This window comes from Melitaea cinxia, chromosome 10, assembly GCF_905220565.1.
Source record: "Melitaea cinxia chromosome 10, ilMelCinx1.1, whole genome shotgun sequence".
In the NCBI taxonomy this organism is placed as follows: domain Eukaryota; kingdom Metazoa; phylum Arthropoda; class Insecta; order Lepidoptera; family Nymphalidae; genus Melitaea; species Melitaea cinxia.
In genome coordinates this window covers 11,734,929-11,757,524 of record NC_059403.1, presented here as the reverse complement: position 1 = coordinate 11,757,524, position 22,596 = coordinate 11,734,929, and the positions used below count along the sequence as shown (strand labels likewise).

At 31.7% G+C, this 22,596-nt stretch overlaps 3 protein-coding genes across 3 annotated transcripts; 1 reads left to right on the top strand and 2 right to left on the bottom strand.

Annotated features, from left to right (window-relative positions):
* Window positions 1-4,301: 4,301 nt before the first annotated feature.
* On the bottom strand, window positions 4,302-12,414 carry LOC123656974 (translation factor GUF1 homolog, mitochondrial). The gene is made up of 11 exons (XM_045592582.1): window positions 12,249-12,414; window positions 11,967-12,150; window positions 11,535-11,657; window positions 9,077-9,590; window positions 8,753-8,963; window positions 8,537-8,668; window positions 7,672-7,787; window positions 7,096-7,328; window positions 6,700-6,828; window positions 5,738-5,821; window positions 4,302-5,120 (listed from the first exon to the last, which is right to left on the bottom strand). The coding sequence occupies exons 1-11, from the start codon at window positions 12,317-12,319 to the stop codon at window positions 4,995-4,997; spliced, it is 1,923 nt and encodes a 640-aa protein (XP_045448538.1). The 5' UTR covers window positions 12,320-12,414; the 3' UTR covers window positions 4,302-4,994.
* A 167-nt stretch (window positions 12,415-12,581) lies between these two features.
* Window positions 12,582-15,893, top strand: LOC123657402 (ER lumen protein-retaining receptor). The gene is made up of 5 exons (XM_045592951.1): window positions 12,582-12,752; window positions 12,843-13,102; window positions 13,320-13,466; window positions 13,711-13,816; window positions 14,385-15,893. The coding sequence occupies exons 1-5, from the start codon at window positions 12,662-12,664 to the stop codon at window positions 14,417-14,419; spliced, it is 639 nt and encodes a 212-aa protein (XP_045448907.1). The 5' UTR covers window positions 12,582-12,661; the 3' UTR covers window positions 14,420-15,893.
* A 96-nt stretch (window positions 15,894-15,989) lies between these two features.
* Window positions 15,990-22,307, bottom strand: LOC123657400 (DNA polymerase subunit gamma-2, mitochondrial). Its single transcript, XM_045592950.1, has 6 exons — window positions 21,805-22,307; window positions 21,255-21,407; window positions 18,570-18,729; window positions 18,141-18,253; window positions 17,846-17,950; window positions 15,990-16,089 (listed from the first exon to the last, which is right to left on the bottom strand). Exons 1-6 carry the CDS (start codon window positions 22,237-22,239, stop codon window positions 16,033-16,035), a joined length of 1,023 nt encoding a protein of 340 aa, XP_045448906.1. The 5' UTR covers window positions 22,240-22,307; the 3' UTR covers window positions 15,990-16,032.
* Window positions 22,308-22,596: the final 289 nt, after the last annotated feature.

The window sequence follows — 22,596 nt, the reverse complement described above, 5'->3', positions numbered from 1 at the left end:
ATTAATATATTTGAAACATTTGTAAATATAGTTTAGAAACTAATCGTCTATGAGAATGGTATTCTATGACTTCACAACACAGTACCATAGAAATCAAGAATGTGCGTGGAAGTGAGATGAATTTCTACTACTGCTAGGAGATTCTTATTCCACATGCTTGTACTTGATTTTACACATTTGTATATTTATAATTTGTTATGATATATCAAATATGAAATTTTATAAATAAGAATTAGGAAATTTATCAATATCAAATATCATTTTCGTATCAAATGCCTAGCATAATAAATTATTAAAGAAAAGGATCTCAAACAAAAAAAAAAAAAGAAAATATTTTGATTAATCAAATTGGGAAACTTAGGAGATTTAACTATTAGGTTAGATGGTATACCATGAAATTAAGCATCGTCTCTGTCATACAATGTACACAAGTTTAAATTTAGAAGTATTTATTATTTAGTGCCTTAGATTTGGCTTTTGATAAAATCAACACTGCTGTAATTTCACCGGTTGCTGATAAAGATATCCCATGAATAACGGTATCCGACAGGTAAAAGTTTGTGATATATATTTATTTTATTACTGACAAACTACTTTGTCTGTTAAATATTACTAACTGCGATCTGTGAATCCAAATTATTAGTTTATTAGTTTAGAAACCTGAACTTCTAATCTAATAAACTACTTTTTTCTAATGATAAATCGTATTAGTAAATTATGTGCGTTATATATAGCCTTTACATCAACCATTTAGCAATATCTGACAGATAAAAGTTTCTCTCTCTCTCTTTGTCTCTAGATATTTCTGTCACTAACCTGTTGAGGTGAAACAGATCCTCAAGGTCTGTTTTACCTCCTGCTGGAAAGGTTTATCAACAACTTTTTCAAGCTTACCATTCATTTGTAAATTATAATTATACTAGTGATCCGCTCCGGCTTCGCACGGTTGCAAAAACTATCAGTGTTCCTCTACTATATTATGCGTGTATTATACATATAAACCTTCCTCTGGAATCACTATATTTACTAAAGAAAACCGCATCAAAATCCGTTGCGTAGTTTTAAAGATCTAAGCATACATACAGCGGGAAGCGACTTTGTTTTATACAATGTAATGATGAATAATATTTTGGAATTATTTGAATGTACCAAATTATCATGTGTTCGTTTTTTTTTTTATTATATAACTATGTATTATTTTTTATTACCTAATGATAAATGATTTATTTTACTATTTTATTTTGAGACAACCATACAATTAGTACAGTGTATTTTACGTTTTGATGATGCAATGAACTTATTGTAATCAAAAATTTGTAATAAACTAGTGTAAGAATTTTATATAGTAGTCGACTTTTATTTTCCACCCTAATTTTGAAAATAACAACATTAAAAAATGGACGAATTTTTCATAGAAAATAAAAAAATTAAGAGAAAAACGAAAATAAAAAATCCGCCTTCTACGGCACATTTAGTTGTAATTATCAATTCACTTTTTAAATAATAATATTAAATAATTATTTAATAAAAAAAAAATTAATTATCACAAAAATAGTCTGTATTTAACATAACCATTTTTTAAATAAATACCTGCATAATACAATTTGTGAGTTTTGAAATGTCTATTCGTCTTATGGGTGTATGTATATACTTTTTAGTGCAATAAAATATATAATATGTAAGGTAAAACCCGCTGTGTGGCTACGGTAGTAAAGAATATAGCCACCCCTCTCTTCCAGTTGGTGTCGTAAGCGGCGGCTAAAGTATAGCCGTTCCACTACCACTTTGGAACTTAAAAAGCCGATCGATGGCGGGATAACCATCCAACTACTGGCTTTGAAATACACAGGCCGAAGACGGACAGCAGCGTCTTCGGTGCGACAAAGCCAGCCCTGCGGACACAAATCCGCCTGCCTAGCGTGGTGACTGGGCAAAACACATGAGTTCACGCCATTTTTGGCGTAAACTCATGTGCACTAATACCTGGAAGACTTATGAACTCATGATGAAGGTCAAACTCGCATTACCTAGGTGCATCTATTTATTTTTTGAGATTAATTTTCATGTCCAAATGTCGGTACCGAATCATTGTTGATTGCATTTTATAATTTTTAATTTAAAAAAGAGCATACTTTTTTTAACATGCAATTAGATACTTGCGGCCAGGTATGAGTTCAACCAATCAAATAATTTTATTTTTGTCCTGAGAAAATATGAATGTGTAAATACAAAATAGTCTCTCATCAACAAACAAAATAGAGATTGTGCCCTGTAGTATCAATACGTCTTAATCAAAGGTGATAATAACAAAATTATTATTCTTACTACGCATGTTACTGTACTCAGAAATTCATTTAAGATTATTGTTTTCTCGAAAATGAAAAAATAGATTTTAATTTACATCGAAAAGAAATGCAATGACTTAGTTTTTTGTTAAAATAATCAAATACGCATTATTACGGATAACTCGAAAAGTACTTGCTAAATCGCGATCAAATTTAAATGGGTCATGGGACCACATGGAAACTCCAGCTTTTAATAAAAAAAAAAAAAAAAAATTAAAACGGTACCTACTGAGTAAAAAGTTATGAGCTAATATACAAAAAAAAAAACAGACGAATTGAAAACCGCCACCTTTATGAAGTCGCTTGAAAAATGGCCCATAAGTCGAATTAGATATCGATGGTGGAAAGGCATAATGTATTAACCGCCATTTTTGGCGATATCGAGTTATATATACCGTTGGAATCGGGAGAATGAACTCTTTCGAATGGTCCTGGTTTCAGCTCGATCTGACGACTTTTATGGTCGTTAATACACCAGTGATTTTGAAGTTTTTCATATTTTCTCGTGTTTTAACTCTATAGTAAATAGTAGATTTTGTCATTAAAACACCTCATGACTAAAAATTTTATCTTATGCTACTTTGCCTTGCTTGACTTTAACCAGATTTAAATGTTAAAACAATTTACCAAATTATAATATTATCATTTTTGTAATTGATACATTATACCCAACTTGACTTTTCTTGATCAGTAGAATTAAAACATTTTACTCTAGTTTTAAATGTTAGTCATTGTAAGTTAATACATTTTACTCTACTCTAAAATGCCATTGTTTCCAAGATAATACATTTTACCTATCCAAATAAGGTAACATTATGCGTTGAGTCATTTTTCTGTTCTTTCTAGAATCTATTTTAATACAATAAAATAAATTTACTTGGTTTTTTTTTACAAATAAAATCTGCATTTAAACTGACCATTTGTCATTCCTCAAAGATATCATAGTGAGTATTTGAATCTTCGTACCTCCGCCAGTAAGACAGATGTTCTACCAGACTCAGATTTTGAAGACATTCCTAATGTTGAGATAGATGATAACAGCTGAGTATTACCTAAAAAGTTTCATTAAACAACTCGTTATGGTGGACTGAAAAGTTTTTTAATAGTTAGGTGTTAAGATTTTGAGTTATTTTTTGTAAATCTTTTAAAAATACTGAAAATATTAAAACTGTCCAAAGAACACATTGTAGCTTAATTTTTTTTATCAAGTATTAATTTAAGTTTAATAATATAATTATATGTTATATATATAGTATGTTTGTAAACGTCAATATGAAAGTTTAATTCAGTTTTTTAATTGTAACTTCATGATAAATATATTGGAGTTAAACATTTATTTTTCATTTTTTTTTGTTTTGTTTTAAAGTTTAGTTTGTGGCTTAAATGGAACTTAAGTGTATGGTTAAGCTACTTGACCCTCTTTGTTCGAATACACTGATGTCTGTACAACTGTTTTACCAGGTTCGCATAGATATGAAAAGGTTACATAAAAGTGTTTACCTCTCTCTGGTCATGATTGGATTTGTTTTTAAGTCATTTTACGCGATAGCAATATCACATTTATTTGGATATAAAACAATTTACTTGAAAATATTAAATTATATTCTGAATATAAAACACTTTGCTTCACATTTTATGGATCTAATATTTGGATATAAACTAATTTTACCTATCTGAGATTTTATGGTATTTTGTATTAACTCCATAAAATAATACAAATATTGGACATACGTTATTTTTTATTAAATGTATACATTTGTAATAAATTTTATTACTATTTTACTTAATTTCATAGAGATATCTTCAATACTTTAAAAGTTATGAAGTTTTTAAAACTTTAATCGTCTCTCCTGAACATTTTACTAGATGGCGGATAATACATTTTGCCTTTCCATCGTCGATATATAACCTTTAAAATAATATTTAAAACAACAAAAATACTTACAACAAAACTACTTTTAAAATTGCTAAAAGTAAATTGTTCTCAGATTAGCTCAGTGGCGTAGCGTAGGTAACCAAAGGCCCTGGGCCAAAATATAAACGAGGGCCCAAACTAAACTATTTAAAATCGTTTGTTCATCCAATGTCTCCGCAAAGATGACGATATCGTCGGTGAAACGAAGGCGAGAGATGCATTCGCCGTTGACGTTGACGCCTCGTTCCGCCCAATCGAAGGTCTTTAAGACATCCTCCAGCGTAGTGGTAAACAGTTTCGGTGATATTACATCTCCCTGTCTTACCCCACGCCGGAGGAAAATTCGTCTTGTTCTCTGGTCTTGGATATGAACGATCATCGTCGACGCATCGCACATACATCTTAGTACCTCGATATATCGCCAGTCGATATGAAATGAATCCAGAACCGCCCTCTTTGAAAGTCGAAGACTTTCTCATAGTCCACAAATGCCATACACAGCGTCTGATTATTTTTCTGTCTTTTGTATAATCTGCCGAGCAGTATGCATGTAGTCTACGGTACTGTAGCCATTTCGAAACCCAGCCTGCTCCAGTGGTTGGAATTCGTCGAGTCTTCTGGCAAGACGATTCGTAACATTTTTAGATTAGGTACTTTGAGAAAAAAAAACAGTTTATATACTAGTAACATAGTATTAAAAATAATCAACTAATCTTTATTCGTTTAAAATTAGGTTAACGTTTTAATACATCTATGAATGTGTTTCTCGGTATTTTTATGTTAGCAATACTTCTCATCTTCTTTTTTCCTTCAGCTTGTTGTTTTAATAACTTTTTTCTGCGTGTAATATCACCACCGTACTGAAAGATTACATACTGTATAGTAAGTAGAAATAAGCAAAATTGATAATTGTAATAATCTTGAAATTCATTTATGGTCACACTGATCTATGGACAGAGGGGACAGTCCGTGGGGCAATCCCAACTTTTAGCAAGGTACGAAACGATGGATTTAGTTCGAAATGACAATTAATTCATAAACAGATTTTAGGTTGGGCCATCGTTTATTGATTTTTGCGGCTTTCTTACGCCTACTTACCATCACCCTCCATTTTAATAAATACTCGCTACAAAAATGACTACATTATATCGACGCTTGAAAGGCAATAATTACTAAGCGACATGTTGGCAACTTTACACTAGAGCATTTCAGTTTTTTTTTTTTTTTTTTAAATCATCAAAAATCGCCTATTAGTCATTGTTACTCGATTCTAACGGATTTTAAATGCAGTTTTAAACCTTTGTAAGCTGATATTTAAGGATTATTAATTTCCTCAATATTTCAAGAAATAGTGTCAATATCGCCCAAAATGTCGCTTGGTAATTATTGCCTTTCAAGCGTCGATATGTATTGCGATTCCATTGAAATTTATTGAATACATTATTATTAGAACAAAAAATACAATGTATTTACGTACCAGTTTAGCAGTTACATCTTTTCTATATGCTTTAATTGTTTCACGAGAGTAGACTTTACCAGATACAACGGCTTGAATTGCAATCTAAACAGGAAAAAGTCAATATTGTAATTTGTATATAATACAAATGTTATTTAATATTGTCAAAAATAAATATATGTAGGTATGTATATCTATACTTTAATAAATAGTCATTACATTATTACAACAAATCAATCTAGTTATTTGGTGTTCGAGAATTTTTTTTTAATTGTTATTTTTAATTTTATTATTTAAAACGTTATATAAATCGATTAAGCTGTGTGGCTACGGCAACAAAGAATATAGCCACCCTCTCTTTCCGTGGGTGTCGTATGAGGCGACTAAGGTATAACTCAGTTCCACTACCACCTGGGAACTTATAAAGCCGACCGATGGCGGAATAACCATCCAACTGCTGGCTTTGGAATACATAGGCCGAAGTCGGGCAGCAGCGTCTTCGGTGCGACAAAGCCAGCCCTGCGGTCACTAACCCGCGTGCCCAGCGTGGTGACTATGGGCAACACACGAGTTCACGCCATTTTTGGCGCGAACTTGTGGAGGCCTGTCTAGCAGTGGACTGCGATAGGCCGAAGTGAGTGAGTGAGTGATTTATAAAACTATTTTGCTTTCATTTTGGCATTCCTTTAGGACTGATGTCGACACTTGATTACAATAAATATTAACCTTTTTTGGAATAGTGACCGCATGTATACGATATACGATATACGCATACGATAAAAATTATCCGCTTTTTTATCGAACTTTGTCCACACTTAAAACTATATAGGTACTTTTTTGGTAATTTTTTACTTATTTCTAAGGATAATTTGCCGTGGGCGATATACATATACTATAATCCTTAAGTTGTCAGATAACAACTTCTAGTAACACATTTAAATTGTGGACCTTAAGAGGCTAATTAAAAATATACTAATATTTACCTGAACCATTTGACGCGGTATCATTTCTTTTAATTTTGCAGTTAACTTTTTAGCATTATATTCTAAACGGCTAACGTGTACTATGGTTGTTAACTCATCTACCACAACTCCATTTAAATGTACATCCATCTGAAAAAATATCAAACAATATTGAAGAAAGTAAGAACTAGCTAATATAGCTTCAGAAAGAGTTTATAACAGCTAAAAAGGAAAAAGAAAAAAAAAACTTAACAAGATATTTGGAGTTTACTCTCTTTAATGTAATTTAAAAATATTTGATTTCCAGCTAATCTACATACCAAGATCCTTTTTTTTTATATATTTCACGCGAAAGAATAACAACCAACGACCTAAAACACACAATACAAGTATTTACATATATATATAGATACTCACCCTAACTAATGAACTTGGATGGAAACCGTAATCTTGGTAGTCAAAACTGGCGAACCCAGACGTCAAACTTTTTAAGGTATCGTGGAAATCAACAACAACTTCTGATAAAGGTAGAATAAATTGCATCATTGTCATTTTTTCGTCAACCGCGCTAGAGGGCAGTGGTGTGCCTCGCCGATCAACACATAGGGCTGTAACTGCTCCAATGTATTCTACTGGTGTTATTATTGTACCTTTAAAAAGGAATAAAACAATACGAAAAAGACTAATTACTAAAATCTTAGCTACTTTATCTTTAATACTATTTGTGAAAGATTTTCAAGTATTAAGATACGAAATAAATTAATTATTCATAGCATTTAATGTTCGTTAATTAATAGTAATAAAATATATTTGTGTGTAATCCTTCAATAAACAAAAATAAAAAGAGAAAACAAAATTTTCTTTATCTCAAACTCAATTAGTTATATTATTTAAAGTGTGGATTTTTAAAATTTAGGCACTAAAATGAAAAGAATATTCTAATTGATAATAATTAAAGTACGTAGGTAACTTGAACTCTTAAAATTCACCTACCTATCACTAATGGCTCATAGTACTCAACTATATTATTTGAATCAGGTAACTGTAAAGGATTTGTGATTAGGATTTCATCTCCTTTGTACTGTTTTATAAGTTTAGACCCTTTAATCCTGAAAAAAATATATAAGAATTATTATTATTATTATTTAAATTTTGCAGTAATTTGGATACTAAAAGTTATCATATTCTAAACATTTTTGAATATCATATCAAAATGTCGGCACCGACACGGTCAGTCGTAGACGCGGGTTCGAATCCCGCTGGAGCGGTCAATTTTTGATATGATATTCAAAAATGTTTAGAATTCCTAATGTGTGGGTAACACAAAAATAAAATCGTACATATTATCATATTCTGTTCTATGGCTATGACTAACATACAGTACTTATATAAATAATGCATCAACCATTGGAAAGAGACGAAGCGTGCGTGCCTGCGTGTGTGCGTGCGTGCCTGCGTGCGTGCGTGCGTGCGTGCCTGCGTGCGTGCTTTAGTGCGCGCTTGCGTGCGCGTGTGTTTGTGTGTGCGTGTGTGCGCCTGCTTGTGTGTGTGCGCCTGCGTGTGTGTGTGCTCTCACGCGTGCGTGTGTGTGCTCGTACGCGTGCGTGTGTGTGTGCTCGTGCGCGTGCATGTGTATGTGATTCAGCGCGTGTGCTTTCGCATTCGCGTGCGTGAGCGTGTGGCACAGACACGTGTATCTGGACTACACTCCAGAACATAAAATATGTTAAAAACTTAAATGAATTGTAAGAAACACTAAAAAAATATTTTTTACTTTACTTTTAGTACTTTTACTAAAGTTACTAGTTATTTTTACTAAAAAATACAATAATTGTAATTCTTATAATAATATACATACTTAATTTTGTATGGTACAGATGGGGCTGTCAATATAGCTTCAGCTTTATGTTCCTGTAGAAGACGCTGTGTGAATACATCCAGGTGTAACAGACCCAAGAAACCGACTCTCCAACCTTGACCTAAGGCTGGACTGTAAAAATTATACACACACTAAATTCTTCACAATGGAAAAAAAATGATTATGAAGTTTCTAAATTAAGTGTCATGATTTTACCTGGAGTCTATATTGACACTAACTGCAGAATCATTAAGAGAAAGTTTCCTTATAGCATCACTAAGCTGTGAATGTTGAGATTGATCAGCGGGAAATATTCCAGCGTAAACCATATGTTTTACAGTTGGAGCTGTTGCTACTTTAATGTTTTCTGCTGATTCTAAGGAAAGCAGTTGGTCTCCGACACATCCTCCGCCTTTTGGGCCGCAACCTATAAAAACAATGTAAAAAAACATCACTGGAGAAAATTTTAAAAAGTTTTAATTTCAGGTTGAATTACTTAAAAAAATATATACATATTTGTAGTTAACTAATATTACTCACCCACCATTACAACTTGACCTGCTACGGCTTTATCAATAGGTTCTTCATTTGGTCGCAAAAGTGCTAAATATTTTAACGTATGCTGCTTTAAATCAGATCTCCACTTCACAGTCTGACCAACTTGCACAGTTCCTGACTCAATATACGCCAAACACATTACACCTCTATATTTGTCATGCCACGTATCTATTATATTCGCTTTGAAATGTTCATGGCAATCTACAGGAGGTGGTGGTATTCTCGTGATTACTGCCTGTAACAATTCTTTAACTCCCCATCCTTTCTTAGCTGATATACTCATGACAGAGTCAGGATCAATATTAAAAAGTGATTTGAGTTGTGATTTGACATTCTCTGGGTCTGCTCGAGGCAAATCCACTTTATTAAGAGTTGGTATAATGATTAAATTATTTCTTTTGGCTAGTGAGTGAACAGCAACTGTTTGAGCTTGAACACCTTCATTTGCATCTACTAATAATATCACACCTTGACATGCTTTGACACTTCGGACGACCTAAAAAATTGATTATTCCAATGAAAGTCTTTCGTTTTAATTTTCATATTTTTTAAAATATTAACAAAAATGTGGATTAAAATTTTTTTCTATCATATTAATGATTATTGATACTGTTTTGTTGGTATGGTTTGAATATTATAAATAATATATCACTTCAGCCTATCGCAGTCCACTGCTGGACATAGGCCTCCCCAAGTTCGCGCCACACATCCCGGTCTTCCGCAATCCTCATCCAGCCTACACCGGCAATCTTACGTAGATCGTCGGTCCAACGGGCCGGAGGACGTCCCACACTGCGTTTGCCAAGACGCGGTCTCCACTCTAGGACCCGTCTACTCCAACGGCCATCGGTCCTGCGACACAGATGACCAGCCCACTGCCACTTCAACTTGCTAATGCTGTGGGCTATGTCGGTTACCTTCGTTCTCTCGCGGATAGTCTCATTTCTAATCCTGTCTTTGAGAGAGACCCCAAGCATAGCCCGTTCCATTGCACGTTGAGCGACTTTAAACTTGTGGACCAGTCCCTTGGTCAGTGTCCACGTCTCGGCTCCGTATGTTAACACAGGCAGGACGCATTGCTCGAAAACTTTTGTCTTCAAGCATTGCGGAATTATAAATATTATATAGAAATTATTAATGGACAAGACCATTTTCTTGTGGTTTTGGTCTGTTTTTATATAATTTTAAGTGGTGTTAACTATTAGTATCAGTAATGAATAACTAATTAAACCTATAAAAGATGACGTGTGTGTCTTCTATTAGAGTTATATCAAATTGAATTTTTTAGCTTATTTTAAAGAAAATTCTGATTAGCATTATTAATATTAAGATTATGTTTGAGTTTCGCTTGTTTTGCATTAGCCGTACTAAAAGAAGACTATTTGAGCAAAATGACACCAGTAAAGGGTCAAGTTTGTCAATATTCCGAAGCCAATATGGAAACAGTCATGGAAAATTGCAGGAGGGAGGATCCAATTGCATCTATGGCGAAAAAATTTGCAGATCCATGCTTAACTTTACTGAACAACTTTGCTACGATCAAACTAGGGTTCCCAATAGAAAAAGATAATTTTAAGAAAATAGTCGATTATCTTAAGATTGCCTTATCGCAATGCAGCTCTAAAATTGTACAGCCTCGAGAGCATTTGCAACGACATATCTAATAAAAAAAACTGGTCAATTAAGTTAACAAGTACTTAAACTGCTTGACTTGAGACCTCTTCTTTTCTGAACCCCAAAGGAAGTAAGGTCTAAGGCAAAAGGAGAATTATCTGTATATCAAAACATTAATATGTGATACGAGACATACAAGATAGATAATAATATTAAACATATTATTATACATGTTATTATGTATATAGCATTCAATGTTGTTCTCAATATATTTTATACAACAACAACAAATATATACATATGTACTTGTATCTCCCCACCGTGACTTGGAGAGCAAGTTAAGCATTCAGTTGCGGTTGCTATCATGTATACCTGATAGCGATCGTTACTCATAGTATATATATCCACCAACCCGCATTGGAGCAGCGTGGTGGATTAAGCTCTGATCCTTCTCCTACATGGGGAAAGAGACCCAGCAGTGGGATATTAAAGGCTGTAGCAAACATATTAAACTAATATAGTCTACCGTAATTTTTAATTTAAAATATGTTGGTAATAAAATATTTCATATGAAAATATTTATTTCTGAATGTTGCTCTAATAGTAAAAAAAAAAATAAGTCTTATACTTTGATAAATACATTTGAGTTTTAAGAATGAAGTTTGATTTGATCATGTTAGGACATGTCTACCAATATTGCTTTTACTTTAATACCTAATATACTTTGTAAAATAACAATTCTAATGCGCTTTTGAAGTTTAGATGAATAAATAAATTTTCGATTTGGATTTTGATATTAAAAGAACATTTAAGAGTTAATTATTACCTCATTAGAAAAGTCAACATGACCTGGGGTATCTATAAGGTTTAGAAGATATTCTTCATTATCAAATGTGTAATTGAGAGATGCTGTTACAGCTTTCACTGTAATACCTCTTTCTCTCTCCACCTGAAAGACATTTTCATGATAATAATATATTTAGTACTATATATTTTATAAAATAAAGGTAATTATAAATATTTATAGACAATAGTTTATTACAATTTTTGTACTTTTATATCACATAGCTACTGAAGTTGTTTATTTCATGAAAATTGTTTAATTGCTTAAATTAAAACATTATAAATAATAATAATAATAAATAAATAAATAAATATAAAGTTAAAAGATACTTTTTAGACAACATTTAATTAATATTAACAACATGTATATACACTAACAACACTTAAGTAGGTTTCAACAATGTATAGGACTTACAGGCAACTGGTCTAGAACCTGGCTGTTTTCATTCCCCGGCTTAATAACACCAGTGAGTTCAAGTAAACGATCAGCTAACGTACTTTTGCCATGATCGACATGTGCAACTATACTAAAATTTCTAATCTTAGTCACATCAATTGTTTTAGAACCACTTTCAGAACTATAAAATCTTTTAATAAAACTGAAATAAATAAGATAAAATTTTAACTACATTCCCAAAAAGTTGAGAATTACTATTATTTTATTTTCTAAGTTAACCTAACCATATAAATTTTATACCTTTTATAAATTTTAAATCTAGAAGCATAGGAATTCCAAAGAATTATTCTGTTGATAGTTCTGACCATCATTCGTTTTATTATTTACGGCTTTTAACCGTTCTATTCACAATACATTCATTATATTTAAATAATTCTAAAGTATAAACTTATTTCGGTTTTTAATTCACTAATTTCATATTTTTAAGATAAATGTCATTGTCATAATCAGCTGAGAGCCGTGGCTGACAGCAACTCAGCAGCGTCGAAATGAAATAATTCGTTTTTCTGGTACAAGTATTCAAAAATACATTATTGTTAACTGTAAACACCCGATACTTTGTCAGACAGCCACGTCATTTTTGCTTGAATGAGAAGATAGTTAAGTTAGTTTACGCGGCGTCTAATTAAGGCTTCTCTGCAAAATAACAAATCATGAATATATTTCGTTTACTAGCGGATTTGTCCCATCTTCTAGCTATAATTATATTATTACTCAAAATATGGAAAACCAGATCATGTGCAGGTGATTATGACGACCGGCATGTTACGTTTATTTTAAGTACAAGGGGAGTGTATAGTGTAAATGTTTTAATATTTATCTTATTATTTTCAGGAATATCAGGAAAATCGCAAATACTATTTTCGATAGTATACACAACGCGGTATTTAGACTTACTTACAACATTCGTGTCGCCATATAACACTATTATGAAAATTGTATTCATCGCAGCGTCGTATGCTACAGTTTATTTGATGTATGTCAAATTCAAAGCTACCTACGACCACAATCATGACACGTTTAGGATTGAATTCCTCCTGATTCCCTCTTTGATACTTGCGCTACTCATTAATCGTGAATTCACTGTATTGGAGGTTAGTATGTTTCATTACTCTAGATTATCTTATAAGCATACAAATTATCAGCAGACGAATGATGAACTTTGTTTATCGTTAAATTTATTTTATATATTCATACTATATTTGTCAGCCAGAACTGTTTGAATGTATGCATTGACCCTTTTTTTTAATCTATTTCTTTAATGTGTAAATATTCAAGATTTTATCTAACAAACAATAAATGAATTTACAGGTCTTATGGACATTTTCTATCTATTTGGAGTCTGTTGCGATCCTACCGCAGCTGTTTTTGGTTTCTAAAACTGGAGAGGCTGAAAGTATTACATCTCATTACTTATTTGCACTTGGTTCCTACCGAGGACTCTATCTTTTAAACTGGGTAAGTTATAAAAACTTCTAGGCAGTTTTAAGACTTTTGGTCTGCATATTGGTAGATAAACAAAAAAAAAACACTTGCATGATGTACAAAAAAGGCACTGGCAACTTAGAGCCTATGGATATAACTAAAAAAAATTAAACATGTAATTAATGTTAATCTTTATTGTGTAATTATAAAAGCTTGTTGTGTTATTGTTTTATCATTGTTATATGATAAGTGTATCATATCTTGATTGTTTTTACAGATATACCGCTACATTGTAGAGGATCATTATGAAGTTATAGCTATTGCAGCCGGTGTGGTGCAGACTGTGCTTTATTGTGATTTCTTCTATCTCTACATTACTAAAGGTATGTTACTTATTCTTTGACTGTTTATTTATTTGTTTAAATTATTGTCCTTTGCACATATTCAAGTTTTTACAAAAAAAAAAAAGATGTAATACTTGTTGATCTCTTAAGGTGATAACTTACATTAAAAACATAGAGAATGATGCTATTGTAGTATATCATAATTTATGTGAGTACAAATTGCTCAGTGTTTTATTTTTATTGTTCAATTGCATAGATTTGAATTATAAAAAAGTTATGTACATCAGTACAATCAGAATTTATCTATTATAAGCAATTCTTCTATACGAAATTTGTTTATTGTTTTTGAGATGAAATTCAATGCATTGATCATTTTTTGAATTTTTTGAATTGAAGTTTAATGAGCAAGAATAATATCTCATATACACAAATAAATTGCTACTATTATTGCATTGTATAAATTGTCTTATTAATCAATTGAAATGACATACCAATTACATGGATTTCACGAATTTCAAAATTCCATGGAATTCACGATTAAATATATGTATATATATATGCATGATGTAGAATTGAAACAAACATAACTTTTTATATTTGCTTACAGTTCTGAAAGGAAAGAAGCTACAGTTGCCAGCTTAATAGCTACAAAGTATGGATGCAATATGAAGTGACACAAGTTAGCAGAGTTATTTTATATAAGTCAATAATATTACCTAAGATGTAGTTATACAAGTGACGTTTTACAGCTGTGAAAACATAACAATTTAGGACATCATGCCAACTATTCTCTATATCCAATATTAATATAATTCACTGACAATTACACCCTTAAAAAATGTTATGATCTGCGTAACTTCTATTTAATTATCAAATTCTTTGTTATAAAAACATAATTTTCAAACCAAAAAGTTGTCTAATAGTTATTTTATCATTTACATAATTAAAAGCATGTTTAACTAAAATTTGTACTAAAACCGGTTAGTATTACTTGATATTGACTTAATTTATCTCTGGAATGCCCACAACGATTTGTGGACATGCCATTTTTAACAATATTGTGAGCATTCATGTGTGTTTGTGACGGTTAAATAAGTTTTAAGGTATATAATATATTTCTTTACAGTAAACGAAATTGTCTTTATTTATTAAAACATAATTATACACATAGAGAACAAATTTTGCACAACTTTCATTAAGACACAATATCTAATGATTAAAAAAAACATTTGCAATTATGGTGTGTAGTGAATATGTTAAGTACCTCAACTGTTACGGTTAATATGACATAATAAAATGGGACGCTAATTTTATTTTAACAATCTTTAATATTAACTAATAGATTCTTTTGATCTAATTGTTTAATAATTGAAATAATTTAATTGTTCCTATAATCACCTATTCAATGATTTTCTAAATATTAGTGGTTTAGTATTCGTAACAGTAGACTCATCAACAAGAAAACCAATAAATTTGAGGGTTGTGTATAATTCAGACTTTATAATAATAAGTCTGCATGTCACCCTGTAAGTCTTAAAGGGAATTTACTATTTTGTATGTGTTAAAAAGCAGTTTTAAAATAATTCCTATTTAAAAATAATAATTATTTTTACCATTTGTATTGATTTATTCAATAAACACAACAATCACACATTGTTAAAGGTCTGTTAAAAATCAATTTTTATTTCTACCATTCTCTATTCTGTACAAATTTTAGGCATTACTGAAAATCTGATAAAATCGATTGCAAGTTAAATAATTATATATCATTTTAGTTATTGATAATTCTAATACTATTTTTTTGTTCTTTGACTACGAAATTGAAATCGTAACAGTTTATTTTTTAGTTGAATCTTGTTATCAAATTTCAAACGCAATATCGTAAATAATAATAGGAAACGAAACTTCCATGTAATAATAGCATGTATTTTTACAAATTTGTAAAACAATGTAACTACAAAAGGAATAAAATAATACTTTAAATAAATTAAACATTTATTACTTTGAATATACACATATTAATGTAACTTAGATCAGAAATTAAAATTTTCTTTAAGATTAAGATTCTAATGTAATTTCTTGCAATAAGAATTAAAATTTATTAAGTGAAATTGAATAGTTGTTTTTATTGTGACTATTTAACGGTTTCTAAGATTGATTGTAAGTTTTCATTACTATAATATACATTTTATTATGAATAATAATATGGACATTTTACTTAATATAAACTTTTATTGTATGAAAAGTGATATATTTTATTTTTTACACAATAAAGCTGCGTAGCCGTCGAAATCTGCAACGTGTACTTGTTCCTGAAAAAAAAAAAAGGAAAATTTTAGTTAAACATATTTTTTCTTGGTTTTTTTAAAATAGGTATAAATAAATAGCAGTCATTAAGTAGATTCAACGAAACGTAAAATTAACTAATGTTTTATATTTATTTAAAAACAAAATGTCGAAAGTTATCTATTACTGTTCTATTTCGTTATCTGTCTTTGACAATACTAATAAAAATGTATTTAAGGGTCAGACTTGTCCTCACTATGTCAGAGCAGTTCTAATTTAGATAATATTGGCTCGCGTACCGTAAACCTACATACACAGTTTAAGTGGTTCGTTAACAATGTTATACATGTCAGTCGATGACCACATAATTCGTTTGCTTATATATATTGACACGCGTTGGCGCAACGGTCACAGCACAGGTTTATGGACGTTGCGTTGGTGGTTGCGGGTTCGATTCCTGCACATGGCAAACATTTGTACAGGACATAGAGATGTTTGTCGTGGTCTGGGCGTTTGTGTATTGTGTGTTACCGGACCCCCGACACAGGAGATAATCCTATTGGGGGCCGTTGAGTATGAATCATTTATTTATTTATATCATAATCTCAAAATCTACTTAGCGGTTCCATTAAAATGGGTTACTTTTTCTAAGAATTTTCATTATGACATTTCTTTACACTATGTATTTTAAAGAATATCTAGGAGTTATAACCGAATGAAAAAAAAAAGCGATAACCCCACGCGCCGCACGCCTCGTTGTCGCTTAGATCATCAAATACTGCAATTCAGGCGAGGCCAGGCTATGATGGATCGCTATTTTATAATACACCGTAATAGGCTTATTAGGTGTTTTTCAGCTGTACTGGATGCGTAGGTGTAAGAAATGATACGATCCACAGAAGTCTCAGTGGTAATTTGAAGAATGTTGATTGTAGTGACAATAATAGAAATAATGTTCATCGATTTGCACCTATAGTAATAACAACTAAGCGTTTGAAATTATGAGCGAATATTTTCTCTAATGGCAATTAGTAGTTACTAAAAGTCTAATAACGTTTCTGTTAAATGTTGTATCTACTAACCTAAATAAGAATTTGTCACCACTATTTGTGATTTTAAATTAGTTTAAAAAAAAAAATTGAACACAACACACATATTATCTAATTTCTATCAAAATAATTTTATACATAGGAGTTCAGTTGAATTGCTTTGATAAGCGTCACTAATTGCATCTCAAATCCAATCACGTGTTCCGTTGTAATAACAATTTAATTAGAGTTAAGTTGTATGGTGATTAGCTATCAAATTTTTAGTTTGATTAAATTTTTAATCGACTACAAAAAAAAATTAACGAAATTACTAAATCATACTAACAAGAGCCCTAAAATGTAATTTAATTTATAAAAAGGATGAATGTCAAGACACTGGCTAGCAATGGTTTACGAAACTTGTCTGGATACAGTAACCGTGTGGGCTTTCAATAAACACAATGGAATACGTTAAATGTAATTTTAAAAATATATTTATTAATTTGTTATTTTTTAAATTTAATATTTTTACATCTACTTTAAGTTTTAGTGACTGTAGTTCCGTTACTGTGTAGTGATGCGAGTGCAAGTAGTCAAGCGGGCAGTCGTGGGTTTGAGTTTCGCTTCGGTCAGATAGTTGTATTTGTCACCACTATCCTTAGAGATTACACCGATCTTGACATTTACTGTCACCATTCCACTGCTATAAAGTATAACGTGTTTTTTAATTAGTAAAAGTTATTTTAAAACTCACTCTTAGCATAGTACTGCTGTTTAGTAAATGAAATATTCCATTAGAAAGTGTATTTTCGTTTAATATTGCTGTATATGTTACGCCTAAATGTAGATTTTCTTTAACCTGTAAAAGTAAAAGATGTTCAAAAATTGTAGTTATTCAAATTTTTATTGAAGAGTTTTGCATTCCTTTGCATAGAGTTAAAGTGTATCATCGATCACAGATATTTTGATAAAGTAGCATATGATGTAGAATATAAATTGTTAAGGTAATTATAATTTTTATAAAATCATTAAATAATGTACAATATTACCTGTGATTGTATTGGAAGTGTAAAGTCTGGAAGCCAAGCTGATATATCCTTAGATTTTAATTTATAGAAAAGCAGTTTAGCCAAATCCTTCAATGTACTTAATACTTTGGGTTCTGAAATATGAGAGAGAAAATATTTTGGCATTATTAAGTTTAAATCTTTTGATTTGTAATCTGAGACTGCTAGTGATGTAGAGCAGGCCGACAAAGGAGAACCTTATAATTATATCACAGCCAAATAATACTGCTCTCAATTAGTGTTGTCTTTGTGTTATTAGTAAGATAGTCACGGCTTCTGGTAAGGGTCAGTAATGCACTTGCCATGCTTCTGGTACTGCAGGTTTGCAGGCAGACCCTGAACTTGTTTGCCCCTCTAGTGGTATAAAAAAATATCTATGGTAATAAAATAATAAGCATTTTCTCTACATACCTTCGCTATCCAATGCAAATGAAATTTTGTATGGCGCCATTTTGTTGTGAAGTCTTAAGTATTCTTCTTTGGTTGCATTTGACAGGCCGTCTAATAGCAAAGTCACAAAAGCTGTTTCTAATCCCATTGTACATGTGAGACAAGAAGTGTTATCATTTATCTAAAAAAATTACACATAATCTATATCTATAATCTATAATAATATATATAAAAGCGAAAGGTCACTCACTCATCACGAAATCTCCGAAACTATAACACCTACAAACTTGAAATTTGGCAGGTAGGCTCCTTATAGGACGTAGACATCCGCTAAGAACGGATTTTACGAAACTCGACCCCTAAGGGGGTAAAACGGGGGTTGGAAGTTTGTATAAAAGTCCTATGTTTTTGAAGTAAGAGACCTGAAATTTAAAATGTATGCTCTATAGATGATGAAAAGGCGTCCAAATAATGTATCTTTAGAAATCAACCCCTTTTTGGGGTTGAAATGGGGGATGGTAGGTTGACTCACTGATCACGAAATCTCTGAAACTATAACACCTACAAACTTGAAATTTGGCAGAAAGGCTCTTTATAAGGCGTAGACATCCGTTAAGAACGGATTTTACGAAACTCGACCCCTAAGGGGGTAAAACGGGCGGTTGGAAATTTGTATGAAAGTCCTATGTTTTTGAAGTAAGAGAGATGAAATTTAAAATGTATGCTCTATAGATGATGAGAAGGCGTCCAAATAATGTACCTTTAGAAATCAACCCCTATTTTGGGGTTAAAACGGGGATGGTAGGTTGACTCACTGATCACGAAATCTCCGAAACTATAATACCTACAAACTTGAAATTTGGCAGGTAGGCTTCTTATAGGACGCAGACATCCGCTAAGAACGGATTTTACGAAACTCGACCCCTAAGGGGGTAAAACGGGGGTTGGAAGTTTGTATGAAAGTCCTATATTTTTGAAGTGAGAGACCTGAAAATTAAAATGTATGCTCTATAGATGGTGAGAAAGTGTCCAAATAATGTATCTTTAGAAATCAACCCCTTTTTGGGGTTGAAACGGGGGATGGTATGTTGACTCACTTATCACGAAATCTCCGAAACTATAACACCTACAAACTTGAAATTTGGCAGAAAAGCTTCTTATAGGGCGTTAACATCCGCTAAGAACGAATTTTACGAAACTCGACCCCTAAGGGGGTAAAACGGGGGTTGGAAGTTTGTATGAAAGTCCTATATTTTTGAAGTAAGAGACCTGAAAATTAAAATGTATGCTCTATAGATGATAAGAAGGCGTCCAAATAATTTATCTTTAGAAATCAACCCCTTTTTGGGGTTGAAACGGGGGATGGTACGTTGACTCACTGATCACGAAATCTCCGAAACTATAACACCTACAAACTTGAAATTTGGCAGGAAGGCTCCTTATAGGGCGTAGAGATCCGCTAAGAACGGATTTTATGAAACTCGACCCCTAAGGGGGTAAAACGGGGGTTGGAAGTTTGTATGAAAGTCCTATGTTTAAGGAGTAAAAGAAATTTAAAATGTATGCTCTATAGATAGCGAGAAGGTGTCCAAATAATGCATCGTAATCTATATATATAAAAGAGAAAGGTCACTGACTCACTCATCACGAGAACATAATAACCGCTGGATGGTCCATCCATCCAGGATGGACAAAGATGAGGCAGGGAGGTAGATTATAGTTAGTTGACGTCCGCTAAGAACGGATTTTGCGATATTCCACCGCTAAGAGGGTTTAATTAGGGTTGATAGTTTGTATGAAACATATACAGCCTGAAAATAAAACTAAAAATGTGGTGTATAGAGAGGTTTTATAAAAATAACTATTAAATTATACTAAATTGTGCCTTTTAAAAAGTTACTCAGTTTGATAAGCATTTCAAGTGACTGAAATAAAAAAATAATATGCGTTAAACATCTTAATAGTAATGCATATCTTCATAACCACGCGGACGTAGTCGCAGGAGACAGTTAGTGTATTATAAAACAAAGTCCCCAAAAGTATATGTGAAAGATTCCTTCAAAATCTACTGAACGGATTTTCATGCGATTTCACCAATGGAGAGAGAGCTTGGAGAGAAAGGTTTACGGAACGGCTAAGCCGATTTCGATAATAGTTTCACTGGAAGTTTGCCGGGAAAACTTTGTGACACACTGATTTCTACGCGGGCGAAGCCGCGGGCACAGCTAGTATGAACATAAATTGGATGCCTATTAATCTCATTGTCTAGATTGATGCAGTAAATAGATTAACACAGTAAATAAAAATAAACATAACTGACACAAATTTTTTTCTCTTACAATGCATTGAATATCAAGTGAGGTAGAGCATAGCAAGAAATATCCTGCTCAAATTCTGGAGTGGCCCAACTGTAGTTTACAGGTTAGTACTGAGGTATTTATTTACTACACTATCCCAGATTTAGTTCGAGAACTTACAGAAGGACACAGCTAAATAAAAACTACTTTCAACCAGTGTTGTGTTCCTATGGTAAGGTAAGGGGGATTGGGTCAGTATGCTTCTGGTGTTGTAGGCGTAATCACTTACCCTCAGGTGAGCCTTACACTTGTTTGCCAACTTAGTTTTAAAATGACTAAATAAACAATTTAAAAAATACATACACTAAATATTTACATGTACAGTGAATAATTAAGTTTTATAACTTACATTTTCATGTAATTTTTCCGAACCATGGGTATCAATACTAATAGTCTCTACAACTTGCGGACCCCATTTAAAATTTGCTGTAATATTTACATGTGATCTTCCAAGATCATGCTTCATATCATTTATGGAGAAGAGACTGGGTGTGGTTGTCACCTAAAAGAAATTAATAAAATTAAGCTATAATGCTATAGAATATATTAAAGAAACATTTCCATAACAAATAAAGCAAATAAGTAAACACAACATCAAATGATTTATTTATTCAACTTAAATGTTTTAAAATTATTGTACTATTCTGGTCTGAAGTTAAACAATTGAAAAAAACAAATGCATGCCATATAGTAACAAATATTTTATGTAGTAAAAATGACACGATCAACTAAGATCCCGTGGATGTTGTTTATGTAATAGAAAAAAAAAATTAATGTACAGTGTAAAATACACTTCCCTCACTTAGAAAGCAGTCAAAGTACTTCTACTCCTAAAAAGAAGATACATCCTCTTTTAAGAAAAGTTGCTACAAAGAGAGTGACATTAAATTCATACTTACTGAACTCCACCAGTATTTCCTATACCTCTGCCATTGTATAAAATATTGCATAATATCAGCCTTTGGAACCACGAGGTTAAAATCAAGTTTTACATTATTTTCTACATTATATTCATCACCCTTTTCTTCATATAATATATTATTTATATTACAAGTATTTTGGTTAATGAAACCATAGTAAGTTTTAGCATATTTCTGTGCAAAGTTTTTGTCTAAATATATGGGAAAATTAACAGTTTTACTATGAATCGATTTAAGCCAACTGTGATGAATATTTTGAACAAGTATTTTACTAGGTTGTTCTAAATCTACAGTTAATTTATTTTTAGATATTTGAGCTTTTTTAAAAAAAAATCGTAATGATAGAAGTTTTTGAAATTCAGCTTTCATTCTTGACTTGCGTTGTCTGTTTGTCTGATTCAATTTGTACTTCATGTAAAGGTATGTTGCCTGGTGGTGCAACAAAATATTCTTCTTCTTTTAAAACTGCATTTTTTAGTATATCTGCTTGGCAGTTACCTTGGGTTATTTTATCTTCTCTTAATGTTAAATTTCTGAAAAAACAAAATGTTTTTGTGTAAGTAATGTCATCTGTAGTAAAAACCTTTTTTTAAAATTTAATGCACTGTTTTACATAATTACACTTACTGATTTTCTAAAACAGTGTACAGTGGTTCAACGTTATCAGTCTTTATATGAAGAATTTTATTTGCAAATGCGATAGAATCTTCTAAAACCTTAACACCTTCATGTGTATCACATTTTACTAAAGAAAGCCTTTCTAATATCGAT